A 21,008-nucleotide genomic window follows, 5' to 3' on the forward strand; every position below is an offset into this window, starting at 1 on the left:
TGGATTGCAATGGTGATTATGGAGGTTCATATTTTGAGGCTTCAATGGAGAGCTAGGCACGGGTGTGTAGGGAGTTATGGCTGACAAGCGATAGTGATGATGATGGTCCGGAGGTGTAGGTATAGACACGATGAACAAAGATGGAGGTGTTGAGACTTGGTGAACTCCATGAACAAAGGTGCAGGTGTAGACGTCGTGAACCCCGTGACTCTGATGGTGAAGGCCCCAGGGTTGTAACGTCGTGAAAGAGGAACTGGGGAGGGTTTTATATATTAAGATTGTATATATACATACATATGCATATAATATTATATTTTAATTATATTTTAATTAAAATGATAGAAAGTGGCAAAAGTGTAAATACCCGTCGCTTAATGGGTTTTTAACAATCGTTAGAGGAAAGGATCAAATTCAAATGTTTTTACAAACCATGTTGGCAAATTTTATATTTTCAGTACTGTATGGACGAAAAATGTTATAACCAATAAACAACAGGGACGAAATTTATAGTTTACTATTTAAAATATGACATTTTTTTTAAGAATTTTTTTTGAAAGAGTAAACTACCATTTTGGTCCCTGTGATTTACACCCAACTAAGAAAGTCGTCCCTAGGCTTCCATAAGTTATAAGGACAATTATCATCAATATGGTTTACATTTTTCTTTGAAACTGGACCCTGGTCACTGATTTCATTAAATCTGTCAATTAAGTAAGGGTTATTTTCGGCTATGTTTGGCAAACTAGCTGGTAGCTGATAAGATAGTTATGGTTGGCGACTGATAAGCTAGTTGGTTGCTAATAAGTTAGTTGATGAACAAATTATGTTTGACAAAAAGAACCAGCTGATAAACATGTGAAATGACCGAAAAGGATATATTGAAAAATTAGTCAATTATAATATTTTATAATACAAGTAAAACAAATATCTAATAATTAGTACAAACAAGATAGTAAAGAAAAATTAAAATAATATAATATGTTAATTAATTTTTATAATAAGCTAACTTATGTTTATAAAAAAAATGGCTTAGGGGTGTTTGAGATAGCTTATTTAAAATAAGCAATCTCTAACACCCTCTTGGTATTTTTATTGTCTCTTTTATATTTTTCCTACTAAAAAATATAATATTTTTAGTATGTTAATATAGAGTAACATCTTTTATATCCTTTATACATATTTGGTCCCTATCGTCTTTGTGAAACACGCCCCCAACTCTAATGGCACCCTTTATCTCCACCACTTCCCTGACAACATCTCCAGTGAACATCTCTATCGCCACCACTTCTACGACGACATCCTCATTAGTACTGCAACAACTCTGTCCCCAAGCTAACATCCTCATCCGGTTCCAGATTTGGGTTTGATTTTGGTTTTAGAATTGAAAATTGGTTGAGTTTTGAAACTTTGTTTCTTGGAGAAGATGACTGGATAAAGCAGGGTCGGTCATGAGGTTTTTGATGTTCAAGGCGGACACGAGAAGAAATGCCCCCATGTGGATTTAAGCTAACGAAGCATACGATTATTTTTTTATTATTTTTATTTTTATGAGGTTTTTGTTAAAGGGTTTGGAACCTAGTCAAGCTAGGTGGGTCATACTCGCTGTTATTTTTATTGAACGTAATAAATTAATACAACACAAGGAGATAAACGAAAACCTCGAATAACAAAATGCTTACTGTCAACAGGTTGGATCTGATGAAGAAGATGAATCAAGATGTTTACAGATTGATGCATATTTATTAATACATATCACACTTTTGCAATGAATCTTTACTTCATTCTATAAAAAAAAAAGCTAATCTAGAGTCTAAACAACAAATAGGAAACAAATGAACCTACTCTAAACAATAAACAAATAACCTGATCTAATGGGAAAATAATAAGACAAACTAGAAACGTCTTTAATCTACAAAAGACGTAAACATTAGTCATTGGAATTTAGAAATTTATTAAAAGTCTAAATCAGTTGCTTAAGACTAAGAGAGCCAGAGACTTCGAGAGGAAAAGGGTAGTGTAGACAGTAGATCAAGAGAGAGTGAGAGACATTGGTGAGCTAGACTTTCGAGTTCGAGAGAGGGCAGAGAGTCTAGAGAGAGAGAGTTACTGTGCAAATTTCAATCGTGAAGTGAGGCGAGGCCGAGAGAGAGTTATTGGGGCACATGTCAATTGATAAAGTGACACGAGACTGAGAGAGTTACTGGATAGATTTCGATCGATGAAGTGATATGAGTTCGAGAGAGAGAGAAAGAGAATAGTCACGATTGATAGGGCAGCCAGAAGTAAACGGTAATAATTCCCTCCCAACTGAGCCTACTCCAAGTAAAATGGGCCTTAGCAGGTGATGCCCTTGGACTTTTTGTTGCCGTGAGTTGTGGCCCCTATGGCTTATAACCAAGGCCAAGCCCCTGGAGAAGGTTGCCGGACTTTGGGCGAAGAGAGGAAAAAGAAGAGGACTGGAATTATGAGTGCAATCATGGATTATACACATGCTTTAAACATGTTATTGAAAATTCTTTTATAAGACATGAAAAGACAACAAAAAAGACTAAAATGACCCTTACTTAACGGACAATTTTAACGGAGGTAGTGACTATGGACCATTTTCAAAGCAAAATGTAAACCACAGTGACAATAATTATACTTATTGAAGTCTAGAGATGAATTCCGTAGTTGCATATAAACCACAGGGACCAAAATTATAGTTTACTCTTTGTAAAATGACTATAATAAAAATAAATTTTAGAAAATGATTTGTTATAAAATTTTAGAATGTATGGATTTATTTAAAACTATGAAAATAAATTTATTTGTTTCATCTCGTAATTATCATTTTTTATGATTATTTTTATAGATAACCAATTCATTAATACTGGAATGCTTTTAGCACGGAAAATTTTAAAACGACAAATTTTATTTAGATTAGTTCGAACATGGGTTAGATGACGATCTATTAGTTAATGAATCAGACCATATTGTCGAGAACGGATCAAGCCGGATCATTGATGGAGCCAAATCAAGTTTGACCCGTTGACAAGTGTATCCATCGAATGTTGTCAGTGCTTTTATTTTCTTATTAAAAAGGCATATTATGTTTGTTTGAAAACTGGACCTTCACGAAGTTGTTGTGCCGACAAGATCCCTATCAAAAAAGCGGCACAAAAAGAGAATGATGTGTAATATCTTACGTCCATAATCAATTTTACATGTATTCATAGTTAACTGTCAGTAAAAACAAATAAATTTACAGATCTTTTGATAATGCTTTAGGTACGTGAACTAACGTTACAGATTATTCATATATGTTCACATATGCATCTTCAAATGAATTTTTAATAACAAAAAACAATCAAAAAGAGAGAGACCAACGTCGAAATTTATATAAATTTTTTAATGATTTAATTTATTTAAAAAAATTTAAAATTTTAATTATTTAAAATGAGAAAATGTAATTGTTTTTTATTATAAAAAAAAAAAAAAAACTTAATTATTTAAAATAAGAAACTTCGTGAAGATTATTTTTGCATTTATTTGTATGGTATAATTATAATTTATTTTTTGAAAGAATATAATTATATTCTAAAAACCGTGTAAAAAGCGTGGCCCTATGGGGTGGGCGGCGCACATGATAATGGTGTAGCCGTGTAGACGTGGCCGGCTTCCGATCGTGGCTCCTACGCCCCGTACACGCTCTGCCCTCGTTTGCCTCTTGTTACAAAAAATTGAATTGTATTTTTCAAGCTTATTTTTTAAATTTTTTTATAAATCAACTAGAATGATACTCGGACAATATAGTAACGGGGTGTTTAGAATTGCTTATAAAAAAAATTATTGACTTATTCCTGTGTGGTACCGGTCATAAACACTTTTGAGTGTTTGGATAAACAACTTATACCGGTAATAAGGAGTTTTTGAAGAAGTTAAACTCTAATGACTTATAATAAGGGGGTGTTTGTGATATTTAAAACAACTTATGTTTTTTTGTAAAAGTGTTTATTAACTTATGTGGTATTAAGTCGGAGTTTTGTAAAAAGTGTTTGGATAAGCTTATAACGGTACCAAAAAACAATAAGCTGATAAGTTGTTTTTTAGTGTTTGACAAATTTTGCTTATATATGTAAAATGACCAAAAAGAACAGTCTTCCATATAATAATATTTTTTATTATTAACTTATTTGATTTTTTAACATGTAAAAATTTATTTTCCATCATTTATAATAATATTTTTGACAAAAATTTATATCAATAAGATTAATAATTAACAAACATTAATAAAACATGGTTAAAATGGTAAATTGGTAATAAACAGTTTTTCATAAGTCAAGAATGATTAACTTATCAAAAACTGTTTATTACCGGTTTGACACCGGTATAAACAGTTTTTTTTCCTTACCCAAACACTAAAAAATAGTTTATCTCTGGTGCCAGACTGAAATAAGTTAAAAAACAGGTATGATAAGCAATTCCAAACACCCCCTAAGTTGATAACTGCTTTTGTAAAAAAGCATAAGTTGTTTCAAATAAGCAATTCCAAACACCCCTAAAATATATATCGATTTTAATGTTTTATTTTATTTTGTCTAAATAAATGTTATAATAAGTTTTATATGGTTTTAAGAAAAGAATAATGTTTTTATTTTTGAATAAAATATAAATTTAAAAATATCATAAAGTTTTGGAAATAAATATATCGATATCAGTATCAAATTAACTATTTAATATTTTTTTTTATAATTTCTCTAATTTTTTTTATTATAGTTTAAAATTGAATAATGGAGTAATTTACTTTTGATTTAATGATATAATTTTTTATATGAATAATAATTAAATATTATGTTAAAACTCAATATTATCCGAACTATATTTTAGATTTTTTTATATTTAAAATAAAATATTTATCTTGTATTTGAGTTTGTTTATCTGAAATTAGTTACAAAAATTCAAACATAAAGCTTTAATAAGTTGTACTTACGTACAATTTATTTGTAATATTGATTTTTAATTAATATGCATAAATAAACAGTATTCATGCATAAAAAATGGTTTTTAAGAGTTTTTGTCAAATGTTTTATAATACGGTATAAATTATTTTAGTATTTACACCACCCTTTTATAATGACATTTGAACTATCTTCTGTTATTATATATAGAGGGAGGTTGAAAGGAAACCTTCAAAAATATGAAAAACTGAAGAATATTTTAATAATTATTTATCCGAACCATATGTATATGTGTATAAACTAATTGAAGCTCTTTTTTTTATTTTTATGCACGTATGCATGTTACGCGCATGTGTAAGGGCGGATGCAATGACAAAAAGGAGGGGGGAAGGGACCGCAGTCAAAAAATAAAAAAAAAATTATTAGGTTAAAATTTAGATTTTACATGATTTACCTTTCACTTCCCCATGTTACATTTTTCCACGGCCCCAACCCCAATCGAAACCGTTACTCTAACAAAAAAAATCTGTTGAAATCAATCAAAAAACCAAAAAAGTTATTTGAAGTCGACAAAAACACTAAAAAATCTCTCGAAATCAACCAAAAAACTTTAAAATTCCCTCGAAAACGTTGTAATTAGGTTAAAAACACATCGAACGATTTTGCGGGTCTTTAGTCTACCTTAAAGGTGACCCCATTGAACAAAAATCCTGGATCTTCCATGTGTATACCCTATAGATGAACAATTAGTAAAGTGTTACTCAGTTTTTCATTTTTTGCGTTTTTTTATCGAACCTGACCCTGTATATATGTGGTTCAGTTTTGGTGAGAATGAAAGTCATGGTGAGTAAGGTAAGAAGGAATCTCCATATTGGATCAATCCCAATTGAAAATAACTACTAGATCAATTCCTTTCTAAAACACAATTCATGGATTATTTTAGGATTAAAAGTGATTAATGGTCCAAATCTCTTCTTAAATTTCTCATCTTATGGTTGAGTTCCCGTGAGAAAAAAAAGTTATAATGAGAAGCGTAAAAAGATATCTCCATCCTTGGATCAATCCTAATTGAATGTCAATACTAATTATGTGTACCGAGAACCAATAGATTAATTGCCTTCTAAAAAACAATTCATGGATGACACGAGATTAAAAGTGATCACGAGTTCAGATCTCTTCTTAAACTTCTCATCATAACTTTCTTTTTCACACAATCTTCCGACGGTTTTATAAAAATAAATATCTATATCAGTTAGTTATTTGTATCATTTATCAATCCAAAACATTTATATTCTCTAATTCATCATTATTTTTATAATTAATTTTTAATTTATTGAATATTTAACATTCATAGTATATTATAATAAAATTATATCTATATCACGGTAAAAATATCAAAATGTACTAATAGATTGTTTTATAAAAGTTAAGTTTATGCGATCAAACAATTATACATCATATATAAAAAAGTGTTACAATAAATTTGTAGGATGTTTTTAAAAATATTAAATTAATAATTCTTTTAAAAATACTTTTATATGACATTATTTGAAAAATATATATATTTTATTATAACAAATGTTCTGTCCTACAAAATCTAATACATACTTTATCTTACAGATATCTTATAAACACGTTAACACTTTTACATAAAATACACATTTATCTGTTCTTATAAAATTCTATAAAATAATTTATTAAAACACTTTAATATTTTTAATATATTTTATTTTATAAAATACCCTTTTATTTCATTATTTCATATGTTATTACAATATATAGGTTTGTGTATTAGTCATTAAATGCATAGAGACATACAAACATGCACAATAAATATTTAAAAATAAATAAATAAAAAAGGAAAAAGAATGCACAAGAAAAATCTCTTTACCCCACCTACATCAACCTCGATTCACACGCTTTCATCTACTTTTATCAATCTTTGACTATTTACTTGTATTCTAATAACTGAAATTTTAACAAATTCATACATATGGAAATAACTGAATGTCTATGAGAGAGACTGAATGTGACGGTGAAGATGAAAGTGGTGAAGGTAGATGAATGTCTGTGGTTTTGTGAACTTCAGATACAGAAATAACTTACCGAAAGAATCAGAAGTATTCTCATCTGTTCTCACATTATCCCAATACATGGTGTCAGTCCATAGTAACCATAAGGCTATTAAAAGTTTAACCATAAAAATTAAAGTTGTGGGTATAACCATATGATTAACATGTGTTGTAATAATTATTTAGATACTTTTATTCTGTTAAAAGCATAGAAGTATATTCTTGATTATTAAATGTTTGGCCATCAGTTATAATACTGATAGGAAAAAGATAATTGCGTATTGCATAAATGTTGGTTGGAGCGACTAAGTATTGGACCCTCTCCATGTTCCTAACTGTGGAAAAATGATTGTCTGATTGCAACCAATCATATAGGACAAATAACTTTACAATTGGGGTCGTAGGACATTTTGTTATCATAACGAATGATTCTATGATCCTGAGTTTGTTAGATATGTGCCAAAAGATGTGGGGTTTTTCAAATAAATAGGTGGGTTGTGTTTGTTGTGGCTTAGAAGCTTATGTTGCTAAAGATAAACCCTAAAGTATTAGCACAAGTGTTTAATAAGGGTCAACAACTCCTTAAAGCGTTGAATGAGCACACTAAACGTCTTGGCCGACTTTTGGAGCAAAGGGGTTTAACATATGACGCAACAGTTGTCGAAGGTAGAACCTCAACGACAACAGTTTAATTGCCAGGAAGAAACCAAAGAAGCTAATCCGTGCTGGTTGAAAAATTGAGCAAAGGAAATACAGGGTGTTTCCATATCATATCCAAAGTGCGGTTTAATTTTTCGTATAGTAGGAAAACCAGAGAATTCTGGGAAGAACATCTTCAAGTTATTGAAACTTTCGCTCTTAATCACTTTGCAGGTACGTTTTCCAAATAGATACTCCTATCGGTCCGCATCAAGTACTCTGAAATATGCATGGTTGTTTTATCCGACATTCCTTTACATTATATTGTTGTAAAGTTCATAATGCATTGAAAGCGTGTTTGTTTATGGTAGTAGTATATACGTATGAAACTGTATGTCATGAACATGCTTTCTTATATGTAAAACCATGAACTCAGTGAGTGTTATAACTGATTAGTTGCATGCATCTCACGGCCACGGACTTCTACCAGACTATTAGGACTTCATTTAACTTTTCGACATCAATACTTTAATTTTTAATTTCTTTGTCGTTGTCTTAGTCAGGTAGGGGATGAACTATGTTTTAGATACTGAGGTTCAGTTCTGTATGTTTAAACTTCCGAAGCGCGATTTATTTTGATTGAAGGTTTAATTTACCAAGGTGATGGCTTTATGTTAAGAATGAGATAACACCACAAGATGAAAAAAGAGGGTGTGACACACTGCGTTTGGTCTTTCCGAATATGGACGATACTTGCATACAACAGAATCTTGACGGGATAAACCCTTCTTCATAGGTTAATCTGAAAGCAATTTGTCGATGTTGTGTAGACCCTTTGTTGTGTGTGAGACATAAAAGTTTATTTTTCTATGTGAGTTAAGTTTATACTATTGACCAATTCGAGCACTCACAATGTATATTATGATGGATGTAGGCAGCGTTGCAGGTGATTCGTATAAACTTATATAACACTGTGAGTTTCATGTAACTTACAAAATGAGATACATGCTTATGCATATGTGTAGATTTTTTGAGACATACTATTTGCATTCTGTGTAAGGTTGTTCATCAAACCGCTTGCATCGCACCCAAAGGTGCAATATAACACTTTTGTAGCGTGGTTATGGTTTATATTTTTGTCAAACTGCATAACGTGGTTCATTTTGCAGCTTTGGATTACAAAACAATGGTCAAACTTAACCACAACTCTATATAGTACGAAATATCAAATTTTAAATATGTTTTGAGCTTTAATTATATTATTGTGATACAACTGATTGTATATTTCAGTAACCTTTAGGTGCAAACCCTGTTGCACATTTTGTTTGGTTTGCAGTTTTGACTTAAGATTGCACACATCAAACCGTGAACACTATTGATGCTAAGTGTTTATGTGATTTAAAACTTCAAGCATATGCCAAATGTTTTTAGTATAATATACATGAAAAGGTTTTGTATACGTGTCTGGGTTCATATGTCAAAATGTCAGTATCAATGGTCGGAGACCATGAGACATGTAAAGGACAACATATGTTCGATAATACCTCTATGTTGTGCCAAGAGCTATAAAGACCAATATACGTTGGACAACATATGTGTACCATATAATGAACACCAATATGAGCAAATAGTGCCTTTGTGGGATCATATGTGTGAATGGTGACCCAAATTGTACTAGAAAAGAGGTGCTCATTGGTGTAAATGGTTTTGTTTTTACATGCATAACATGTTGAAGAAAAGTGGTTCAACATGATATATTGCATGATAATATGCAAGTGTTAGAGCTTTGTATAACATGAAACATAAGTCAATAACTTGTATACTGTGATCCATGAAACGTTCGGCATGAAAGTTGTGAACTCGTTGAGTTTAAAAGATGTCTAAATGCATGTATCTTAGGGGAAGGCAGGACCAACAGTGAAAAGGGATATGAAAAGGTATCATCGAATACCAGATGATGTTTAAGCTAGTTTATGATTGTTTAAGAATCGTACGAGAACACACCATATATTTTGATTAACCTGGATATCCAACCCGCTATGCGAGCCGACGAATCCCAGGGCGACTACCTGCTTTGCAGATAGCCCGGAGTCGCCGCATTTGAACCTCCATGGCCACAAGGGGATTTTTATTTCTCCTTGGATTTGAACCTGAGACATCCTAGTACTTTTGACCTTTGGAGCCAAGCTCAAACCAATCAGGCACCACCCTTGTGATTAACACACTATATATTTCCTATTACTATCTAGGGTTTATTAAACCATGTTATGTATTATGGAAGACACTGTTGATACTTATACTTGGAGATGCATTATATAGTGACAGACATAACCCCTATGAGAAGTGGGTGTTACAGTAACAGTATAAACGACGTGTATGGCAAGGAAAGAAACAGTCTTGAAGTTGATATCCACGTATTACAGTTCATTAGTATATAACATCAAAACAAAGTCGTTCTTATAGGTCTTGACTGGAGAGATATGTAAATCATACCAGTTTTACATATGGGAAGACTACCTTTAGGCTCTGTTCCTTTTGATTCTATGTGTGATTCAACACGTTAATTCTTGTGTAATTCAAACATTTATTATAATACACACGTCTTAATAAATAAAGATCCACTCCCCCACGTTTCTTCCACAAATTTCAAATATCGATCAGTGTTACCAATCAATATTAGTCCCTAACATCGCTTTTACCTTCTTTGACGATTTCTAAGTTTTAGTCAATTGAAAAACGTTTACGTCTGTTTCTTTATTTTCAAACCGGTTTGGTTTGCGTTAATGTAAAGAGTATCTTATAATATCATTAAACACCTATTTTAGCTGTTTATTTAAAGGAAAACTCTGACACGATACATTTGTTTAATATTCTATATGTAGGATTGACCATACGTCTAAACAACAAGTATCTTATGACAACAAGAAATGCATTTGTGGGATCAATGAACAAGAAAAGCTTCATACCAACCAATAATTGAGGAATTCTAATTTTATTATTATCAAATGGTTACGTTCGAAACGTATACAGGATTTACGTCTTTGAAAAATGCTGTATATGTTCATTCAGGGGTGCTTTCTGGGCATACAAGTCCATTAGCCGATTAAGAATCTGTTACCATCTCGAGTCATCTGTGTTTTAGCTGATAAAATATAATTAACCGATGGTTTAAGCATATAATACATGGGTTTGAAAATATGAATGTCAATCATGATGTATGTGCCAAATTCTAATTTATTGTCAATAAATGATTATGATTTATTCTACTAAAATATGATTCATAACAAGCATATGGGTCAATCATTATTTATAATTAGTTCAGATTAATTGAATCCAATGATTTATAGATGTCCCACAATTATATACATAACATATACACTCCTTACAAAAACGGTTATATGCTATACAGGTGAAAACAACGTAATACAACAGAACAAGTCTAATAATATACTGAAAGCGTCTTAATAGACTACTTAATAAAACTTTTAAGCTATAGAGCCAACAAACATGTATTATATATAGAGGTGTAAATGATGTGATTCGAGCTCGAGTATTAGTGTACTCGACTCGAACTCGATCGCCATTTCTCAGGCTCGAACTCGACTCGAAAACTCGCGGGTAGTTAAAAACTAAACTCGAACTCGAACTCGATTGCAATTTTTTATACTCGAACTCGTTTGAAGCTCGAACTCGAATCAAGTTCACTGGTCGAAATTTATGAAATTTTAAGGTCTTCTCTTATAAATAATAAAACTTAAAGGTGTTCTTTTGTATTTAAAAAAAAAAAACTAAAAGGATGCACCTCAAACTTCATCATAAAAAATACAAAGTTACAAACTTGATTCACATCCATCTCTTTTTATAACAACTCTTCATCCTTCTTTTATTATCTCTCTTCCAATGTGGGATAACTTCACCAACACTTCTGTAATTTTTTTGTCTTTTTTAATTATGATTTTAATAAAAAAAAATATTGATATAGTTGTTATAATTAAAAATGCACAATATTGTTCAAATATCTAAAAATACAAGACACTTTTATTACATTATATCATAAAACTAATTATATTTTTAAAACTAACAATATATAAAAAATCGAGTATCTCACGAGTTTTTCGAGTCGAGTATTGGGTAGTTCGACTCGACTCGTTAATATATCGAGTCGAATTCGAGTTTGAGTCGAACATATTCAAGTCGAGTTTTGACCGAGTCGATCTCGAATAGCTCGCGAGTTGTCTCGTATCATTTACACCCCTAGTTATATAGGAAGATGTTATGATAAGTCATTAGGAAAAAGTTAAACGACCTAACAAGTCATATAGGAATTTGTGTATTATATCGTAGGGTTTGAATCAACAACCAAAGATCTTAGCATATATCTGAGTATGACAAAGCTCGGTTTTTTAAATAGATCGGACTTGATTCTATGATCGTTTTTATCAAAACGAGAACACCACCACGAGGTTTTGAATTCGTATATTTGATTCAGAACCCGCTTATTTTTTATTTTCCCTTTTTATTAAAAAATTAATTATCATTATAATACAAAAGGACATTGTAAGACAAACGTTACCATATAGTTTTTATTTTAATAGCGTGTCCCCTTTGACGAGTGTCCCATCATTTTAACGTGAAAATTGATCCATTGTTACTTCCATGCTTCATCTCTAAATTAATAAAAATAATTAAACTCAGAGTTTATCTTATAAATAAACGGCGATATAAAATTAATGTCATACGTATACGTTGTCGGTGTTCGAATAGAAAAGACGGGTTTAAATCCTAACATGCATCTCGAACGTTGATAGGTGTCTTGATACATAAAGATATGAATCGTCGATATTAAAGTATATAATACATATCGTCATGGCTAAAAACTGTGTTCGAAAAAGAGAATTGCACATAGTATCGTTTGAATTTAATGGGCAAATACAAATAATCGTCGAATTCATATATGAAATGGTAAGGATGCGAGAAATTTGTGGGAAAATATGTTATCGTTAAAACGGGAAGAACTTTTATACCGCATGGAGTGTCACGATATGTTACTGGTTAATGAAAAGTTATTGGGATGTAGTTCATGACAGGTCTTTTTCTTTAATCACGATAAGTTTAATGATAAGATAAATGATGAATAATATTATCTATAATTGAATCTTATCCAATTCATTAATGATTAATTAAACAAAGATATAGAAATCTTAAGATATCATAATATACTTCACATCATTATGTTCCATAAAACACACACACACATTTTTTCGACATAATTTATTAACATATCTGACTAATGGTTAAATTTTATATATATATATATATATATATATATAGCTTGGTTCAAATACTAACCAAGAAATTTGTGTTAACTATACTAATCAAGATCAACCAATCATATTCCACATTTTCTCTATGTTTAAATGTAACTCATATATTAAATGCAAGGGTAATTAGGTAATTTGACATTTATGTAACTCCTAAATAATTAATTGGGAGTTACAAATCTAAAAAATCTCACTAATTGATCATGATGTAATATTGTATTTGATTTCATACGTGTTCATGATCATAATTTACAAATGATGTTCTCCATATAATGATATTATTTTCGTAAGTGTAAAAGATTTCCATATCGTCCGAGTAATATGACTACATTTGGAATTCGAATTCCGATAATGAAGAAAATGATTAAAGCATTCTTATTGGTGAGTGATTAGTATGACATTTGAATTCGTTTAAATGAACACATATCAAAGGCAATAGATGTTCATATCGATACATATGCACAATCACATCACATGAATATATACAATATTTGTGATTCATGTGAACACAAGCTTCTGAGAGAGGCGGCAGTGGAGAATTTATTGGGTTGAAGTGGCATTTCACCCTAACCACAACTCATATGCTGATTCTTTGGATTCTCTGTCCTTGTGGGAATGGAGCAACAGAAGTTTTGAGAATTCATATATATATATATATATATATATATATATATATATATGTTGTGTATCATATTAAGACATGTATTGTGAATATACAATTTACTTTATATAATCAATTATCTTTTTGTTTTCTTGAAACGAAAACAATTGATTTCGTTAAATTGAAAAAGAATACAGCATTTTCTTTTTATATAGTATTATATAAATAAATAAATATAAATATATATATATATATATATATATATAGAGAGAGAGAGAGAGAGAGAGAGCGCACAGTGACGAATCCAAGATTTTGGTCTAGTGGGGGTATTTTTATGGTAGCTTAAATGCCCACAGAGTCATCCGATGTGTTTTAGCCTAATTCCACTATTCCAAGAGATTTTTGAATTTTTTTTGGATTATTTCGAGGGATTTTTTAAGGGTTTTTTTTATCGATTTCGAGGAACTTTTTTAGTTTTTGGTTGATTTCAAGATACTTTCTTTAGTTGGTGGGGGCGCTAACAAGAAATTATCGAGGAGAATCATGGTAGAAAGTAAAAAGATAACTTTTAACCTAGGAAAATTCTTTTTCTTTGCTTTTTAATAGGGGCCCTTCCCCCCACCTTTTACATAGCAAGTCCGCGAGTGAGAGAGAGAGAGAGAGATAGATAGATAGATAGATAGATTTGGGATCATGTGAGACGAATGGTTTTTCGTGAGACTCGTAAAAACCAATTCTCAACTCTTGGATTAGATCTACGATCTAAATATTCATAATTACAAAATTGCCACGAGACTTCTCAATAATCACAAAATTGTCACCGTGCAACTTTAGACCATTAAATCATTAGCTTATAAAGTTGATCAATAAACATAAATTGGTCTCATGGGTCTCACGAAAAATCCGTGGTCTCATGTGAACCCAACCCTATATATATATATATATATATATATATATATATATATATATAAATTAATCATCATGTGATATTAATAACTTGGTTAATATACAAATTCTTTTGAAAGATTACTTAGTTTGTATCAAATAGCTAGTACCATTAACTTGGTGCATTTTATGCATAACCGACCGGATTTAGGTTGGAATTGTAATATTCTTATCATTAATCGTTTCAAGTTCAAAATCAACAACAATTTCAATAAAGACTCATTTCTATTAAGTTTCAATGTGGGGTCTTTTTAACCAGCCACTGCTTATAAATCGTTGACTCGTCTTTAATAAACGTAGTCGAAGGCTTAAGATTCTTCTGTTGCATAATAATCCTGTAAGGAAGTATTTATCAGTTTGAATATAGTTTATTTATTCATCTGTTTTTAGATGAATATAACTGATAAAATTAAATAGCATAGGTACAAAACAGTTCAAAAGATTCACTTGTAACTTAATTTAAAGACATGAAATCATTATCTAAAGGAAAATTCAGATTAAAAACTATGCATTTACTAATATTTTAATAAAGCAAATTTCATAACTTCCATTTTTGGGAATATAAGCAAACTATGCAAACACTTTTAAGGTTCAATGAACTACAGATTCTAACATAGTATTTGTGACAATGAATTGCAATATATATATATATATATATATATATATATATAATTCGATGACATGTTAGATTTTTAATTTAAATTCTGAATAGCTTTTTAATATCGTGTTAACACCTTCCCTATTGCTTCTTCTCGTCCCCTCATTCCTTCCCCTTGGTTGCATGAGTGGAGCCATGTTAGGGTCACCGTCACGTTGAAAAACAGTCTTTATTTTGTTGATATTTTTATCACATAAACATCGTTATCTTTATTTTTGTGACATTTTATGAAATATTATATTATTTATTTTTTGAAAAATGGTGTTTAAAAACATTTTTTCCCCTAATTTATTGGAACTCAAGACACAAAGTATGAAACATCTCATTATCTATTCAAACTGTTTTGTTTTGTTTTTTTTAATTATTTTCAAAGTCTTTTATCACTTAATAGGGTCTGAATAAATAAGAAGTAAACTAATATATTAATTCCTCTTATTTCCTTTTTTTGATTCTCTTTAGCTATTGTTTCTTTCTCCACCAGGGACACCACCTTCTCTCTCTCTCTCTCTCCCTACACACACGTGCGCATATATATATAATTTATGTACATACATGTTAGCTTAGAAGATTAATGTAAAACAAAATTTTCTATCGGCGATCTATCATCTATCAAAAGTATCGATCTTTCCGCAAACAAACTCACTGGCGGCATTCCCGATAGCATCGGAAGTCGGAAAGATATCCAAAAGGTTCTTACTGTGTTCCATTTGTTAAGTAATTGTTGAGATGAATTTCGGCAATGAAAGTTTTATGAAAATCAAGAGAATTTTGCAAAATGTTTGCACCTGATTTTACAAAAACAAACTATTGATTAAGATTTCAGACTTCAAACGTTTGTCAGTTTATAAAAACAAACAATCTTATTGATTCAGATTTCAGCACCACCTCTTATTAATCAAAAGCGAAATAAAACTTCAGACTTCAACATCTCTTAAAAAAAAATGCCACCTAAGTATTAGGATGATGAACCCGGAACCCCCATTACAATTTATATGATTTAGAACTAGTTAATCTTTCTGTTTGGCAACAAAATTAGATATGTATCGACAACCGACTCTTAACATAATACCACGGTTTTACTATAAACACATTTTATAATACTGTTTTAGTTTTTGTCATTCTTGTTATTCTTAAATCTAAATGTTTAGTTACTAATTCATCTAACTTCAATAGTTACGGTTAAGTATTTAACAAAGAGAAACAATTATGAATTAGTCACAGAGACTTAAGGGTCATTTACCAAACGCTTATTCGGGTAAACGCTTACCAAGTCACATTACCTTACTGAATCAACATTGCAAGGACCAAAAATCTTACCCAATAAGAGCTAAGGCAATGACTGAGAGTCTTATCCGGTAAGTGATAGCAACGACTCTTACCACGGTTAGCACTTACTGGGATAATCGTTGCATACGATACCGTTTTGGTGGACTAATAGATATATCTTACCCAGGTAAGTATTGGTAGACGGCCCCTTAGACGATCTTCACATATACCCTAAATTGAAAATTGAGATTTCTATATACCACTTCTCATTTTGTCACCTAAAAAAAGGCTAAAACTTCCAATATCCTATTTGGGTACCTCTGAACCCCCAACAAGCGTTTAACGTGTTTCTTCAATACAAGTTATCACTCGAACATTCAGAGAATAATTCTCCACAACCCTACGATCGCTTCTATCGTAACTAACGAACCAAACAACGGAATTTAACAAAGCGGAGAATAAACCAAGAACAAAAAGAGCATCTAAAAAGAAAAGAAAATGGGAAAATAGTTATTTACGGAAACATTTGGACACGTACTAGCATAGTATACATTGCGACAGTGACGTGGATGGACGACAACGATGTAGAAAATATTGATAAGAGTTTGTGTGGGCGGGAAGCAGTTGATAGGAGGAAGGAAGGACGAGATGAAGGCGACACAAAGAGGTTTAGTTATGAACGAATTCGTTTGCAATTCAATACGGAAGAGCATATAATTTTTATGTATTTATTAATTAAAAAAAATCACAAAATGGTTTTCAATATAAAAACAAAATCAAATTGGTTTTTCATTTCATGTAATTTTTTTTTTCTTATCTTAATAGTAATTAAATAATTATATATGTTACTGGTTATTTACAAAATTCAAAAAAAAAAAAAAATAATAAATAAATATCAAAACATCAAACCGACCTAAAAATTATAAATATTCTATTCATTAATTATTTAATTTTAACTCGTTATCTGATATGCCCAGTTCAGACTCAACAACATATAATATACATACTGAGAAGAAAGTTCAATCACAAAACGATTTCCGACTGTAAACCAAGGATAAAGGAGAGCGCGACATATGTTAAATTGATTCATTATTCATGATAAATAATATACGTTCATGATTATTCATGATGAATAACCCATGAACGCAGGGGACACGTGTCGCACTCTCCTTTGCCCCCATTTCACAATCGAAACTCGGTTTTCATTTGAACCCGCTTCTATATATTTATAGATAATCTATACTATATTATAAAATATTTGACAAAAACTCTTAAAAACCATCTTTTATGCACGAAGTACTGTTTATTGATGCATATTACTTAAAATTTAAGATTACAAGTAAATCGTGCGTAAGTTTAACTTAGTAAAGCTCTATATTTGAATTCGTGTAACTAACTGACAGATAAACATAATCCAATACACGATAAAAAATTAAACATCTCATTTTAAATATAAAAAATCTAAAATATAATTAGGATAATTATTGAGTTCTAATATAATACATAATTATCATCTTTATAAAAAATTATATTATTAAATTTAAATTAATTTAATTTAAATTAAATTATAATAAAAATTAAATTAAAGAAATTACACGAAAGAAGTACTTTAAATAGTTAATTTAATACTAACATCCATATAATTTTTTAAAATTTTATGATATTTTATATTTTATTCAAAAATAAAATCAGTATTGCTTTTTTAAAAACACATAAAATCGTATTATATGATCGACATAGATAAATAATAAAATAAAATATTAAAATCGTGATATGTTTACGCAAGTACTCTTCTGATATAATTTAATATAAATACTTTATGACTAAAATTTCTTAAAAGAAATATTGAAATAATTTGACCTTTTTTAAGCCAATTTTGAGCCTCTTTCTCTCTCCACTCCATCTCCTACAAATAGCCAAGCAAGAACCAACTTCTGTGTGTTCGTATTCCCTTTTCACATCAACATTTCTCCATTCTTAAATTCTATTTCTTTTTTCGATTCAAATTCCAATCCCTAAATCTTTCGTGCTTTCAACAATGGTGGCCATTTCCAAACCCCCCATTGAATTGTTCTTCAGCAAACCCTCCAAACCCACCAATCACAACCCATTGAGCTTCCCAACCATTCCTCTCATTGATCTCTCCAAGTCCGATTCAAAACACCTTCTTGTCAAAGCCTGTCAAGAATTTGGATTCTTCAAGGTCGTCAACCATGGCGTCCCCATGCAATTCATCAACAAACTCGAATCCGAAGCCACCAAATTCTTCTCTTCCCCTCTTTCTCTGAAGCAAAAAGCAGGTCCACCGAATCCCTTTGGGTATGGAAACAGACGTCTTGGTCAAAATGGTGATTTTGGTTGGGTTGAATACCTGCTTCTGAACGCCAAACTTGATTCTGATCACAAGAACCCACCATTCTCTGTTTTTGAAGAGAATCCAGAAGATTTCCAGTAAGAATTTCGTGCAAAGTTTCCATCTTTTTTACTTTCTTCGACTTGGGTGTGATCTAAGTTTGTGTTTTCTGTAGGTGTGTTGTGAATGATTATGTGACAGCAGTGAAGAAGATGACTTGTGAGATTCTTGAATTATTGGCAGATGAGATGGAATTGAAGCCAAGAAATGTGTTGAGTAAGCTGTTGATGGATGAACAGAGTGACTCTGTTTTCAGGGTGAATTACTACCCACCATGCCCAGAGCTTCAAGAACCGGAAACGAAAGGGAAGAAATTGATTGGATTCGGAGAACATACCGACCCACAAATCATATCGGTTTTGAGATCGAACAACACTTCTGGTCTCGAGATTTCACTCAAAGACGGAAGTTGGATGTCTGTTCCTCCCGATTCATCCTCCTTCTTCATCAATGTCGGTGATTCTTTACAGGTAACGAAAACTCATTATTAATTCAAAATAGAAAAAGTAGAAAATTTTGAGAAAATCTTTACGTAATGACGCACGGTATATAATCTCCAAGTCAAAATCAATCGTTTTCTCAAGTACAACAAGCCGCTTTTTGGGCTTCAAAAGTCTTGATTTTCTTGCACATTTTAAATTCCTTTTTTTCACCGTACAATTGACTCAGACCCGTTTAAAAAATCCAAGAAGTTTCCGTCAATCAAGTTAAGAACAATGGGTACGGGTATCCAGTCTCGAAACACGTGTAATTTTCGATCGAAGATAACCCGTTTTGTTTGTTTTATTCGATGTGTGTCGATAAAAAGCTGAATGAAAACGATGTAATAAAAACAGGTGATGACAAATGGAAGATTCAAGAGTGTGAAGCATAGAGTGGTGGCAAATAGCTCAAAAAGCAGGTTGTCAATGATTTATTTTGGAGGGCCACCTTTGAGTGAAAAGATAGCGCCATTGGATTCACTCATGGTGGGGGAGGAGGCCAGCTTGTATAAAGAGTTCACTTGGTACGAATACAGAAAGTCCGCGTTTAACTCAAGACTCTCCGATAACAGGCTCAGTCTCTTCGAGAAAATCGCAACGTCCTGAGTTGTGGATTCCGTAGCAAGTGTTTTCCAGTAGACAGATGAAGAAAGTTTCACATACATGGACGGACGTGTTTTTCTAGATCATTTGTGAAAAACAAATAGGTTCTGGCTTAATGAAATTACCATTTTGCCCCTACTCGTGTGTTAGTCCACGTGAAAATGTGTTGATATCTCACTGATAGTTAAAAGGGTAGGGATATGAATAGGTTTTTTTTTTTTTTTTTTTTTTTTTGCACATAGTTGCCTCCGCATCCCCTCAGAAACAAAAAAAAAAAGAAAAAGAAAAAGAAATGTTAGTGTTCGTTTTATTTCTTTAAATTCCACTTGCCCTCTTGTGGAACTCCCCTCCATACTTGATGAGCTAATGTAACAACTATCTCTTTTGTCAATACCAGTTTTTCTTTATTATCAGTATTTGTTTATGTATAACAGATATAGATGTACCAGTTCAGATGACTTAGAAGAAATAGGTGTATGAAATGGTGAAGATCTTGAATATAAATCATCAAGAGTTAGTTCTACTGTTTCTTTAGCGGTAAAAACTTGACATTTATGGTCACAGTTCAAATTCTTATCGGTTCTGTATTAATTTATTTGATTTACAAAGATACCCCCCCCCCCCAGCCTTAGATCGAAATGTTGTCTCGTTAACAACAAGAAGATCAGGTATGTGCTCGAGTAAATGGGTTCACGTTGCACAACTTTTGTTTGGTCGGCATTACGAGTTCTTTATATTATTTGTCATAACCAGTGTAACTGCCCACGTGCCATGTATGGGCTAGTAGACTGAAAACACGGGGTTAGGTGCAACAAAAACATGGGTGGTGCTTGGTTTCGAAGTGGAAATAATTTCACTATAAATCATGATGGATGTTGTGTGTGTCAGACCTTCTGATATTTGAAATATCAGATATAATACATAAATAAGTTGAAAGGGATTAACTTTTAGACGAAAAGGAACTGAGTGACTTCGATCATGACATCAAATTTCGGCTTATTAGGTCAAGCTTATATGCAAGATTGCTGATAAACGAGAATTTGCATAGCGTAGCCTTAATTGTAACAG

General features: G+C 31.4%; 1 protein-coding gene across 1 annotated transcript; it reads left to right on the plus strand.

Annotated features, from left to right (window-relative positions):
- The first annotated feature begins 18,378 nt into the window (after positions 1 to 18,378).
- LOC112500299 (gibberellin 2-beta-dioxygenase 1-like) lies at positions 18,379 to 20,156 on the plus strand. The gene is made up of 3 exons (XM_025103749.1): positions 18,379 to 18,893; positions 18,971 to 19,325; positions 19,692 to 20,156. Exons 1-3 carry the CDS (start codon positions 18,481 to 18,483, stop codon positions 19,941 to 19,943), a joined length of 1,020 nt encoding a protein of 339 aa, XP_024959517.1. The 5' UTR covers positions 18,379 to 18,480; the 3' UTR covers positions 19,944 to 20,156.
- Positions 20,157 to 21,008: the final 852 nt, after the last annotated feature.

Source organism: Cynara cardunculus (assembly GCF_001531365.2).
Source record: "Cynara cardunculus var. scolymus isolate 2C chromosome LG 17, CcrdV1, whole genome shotgun sequence".
Classification (NCBI taxonomy): domain Eukaryota; kingdom Viridiplantae; phylum Streptophyta; class Magnoliopsida; order Asterales; family Asteraceae; genus Cynara; species Cynara cardunculus.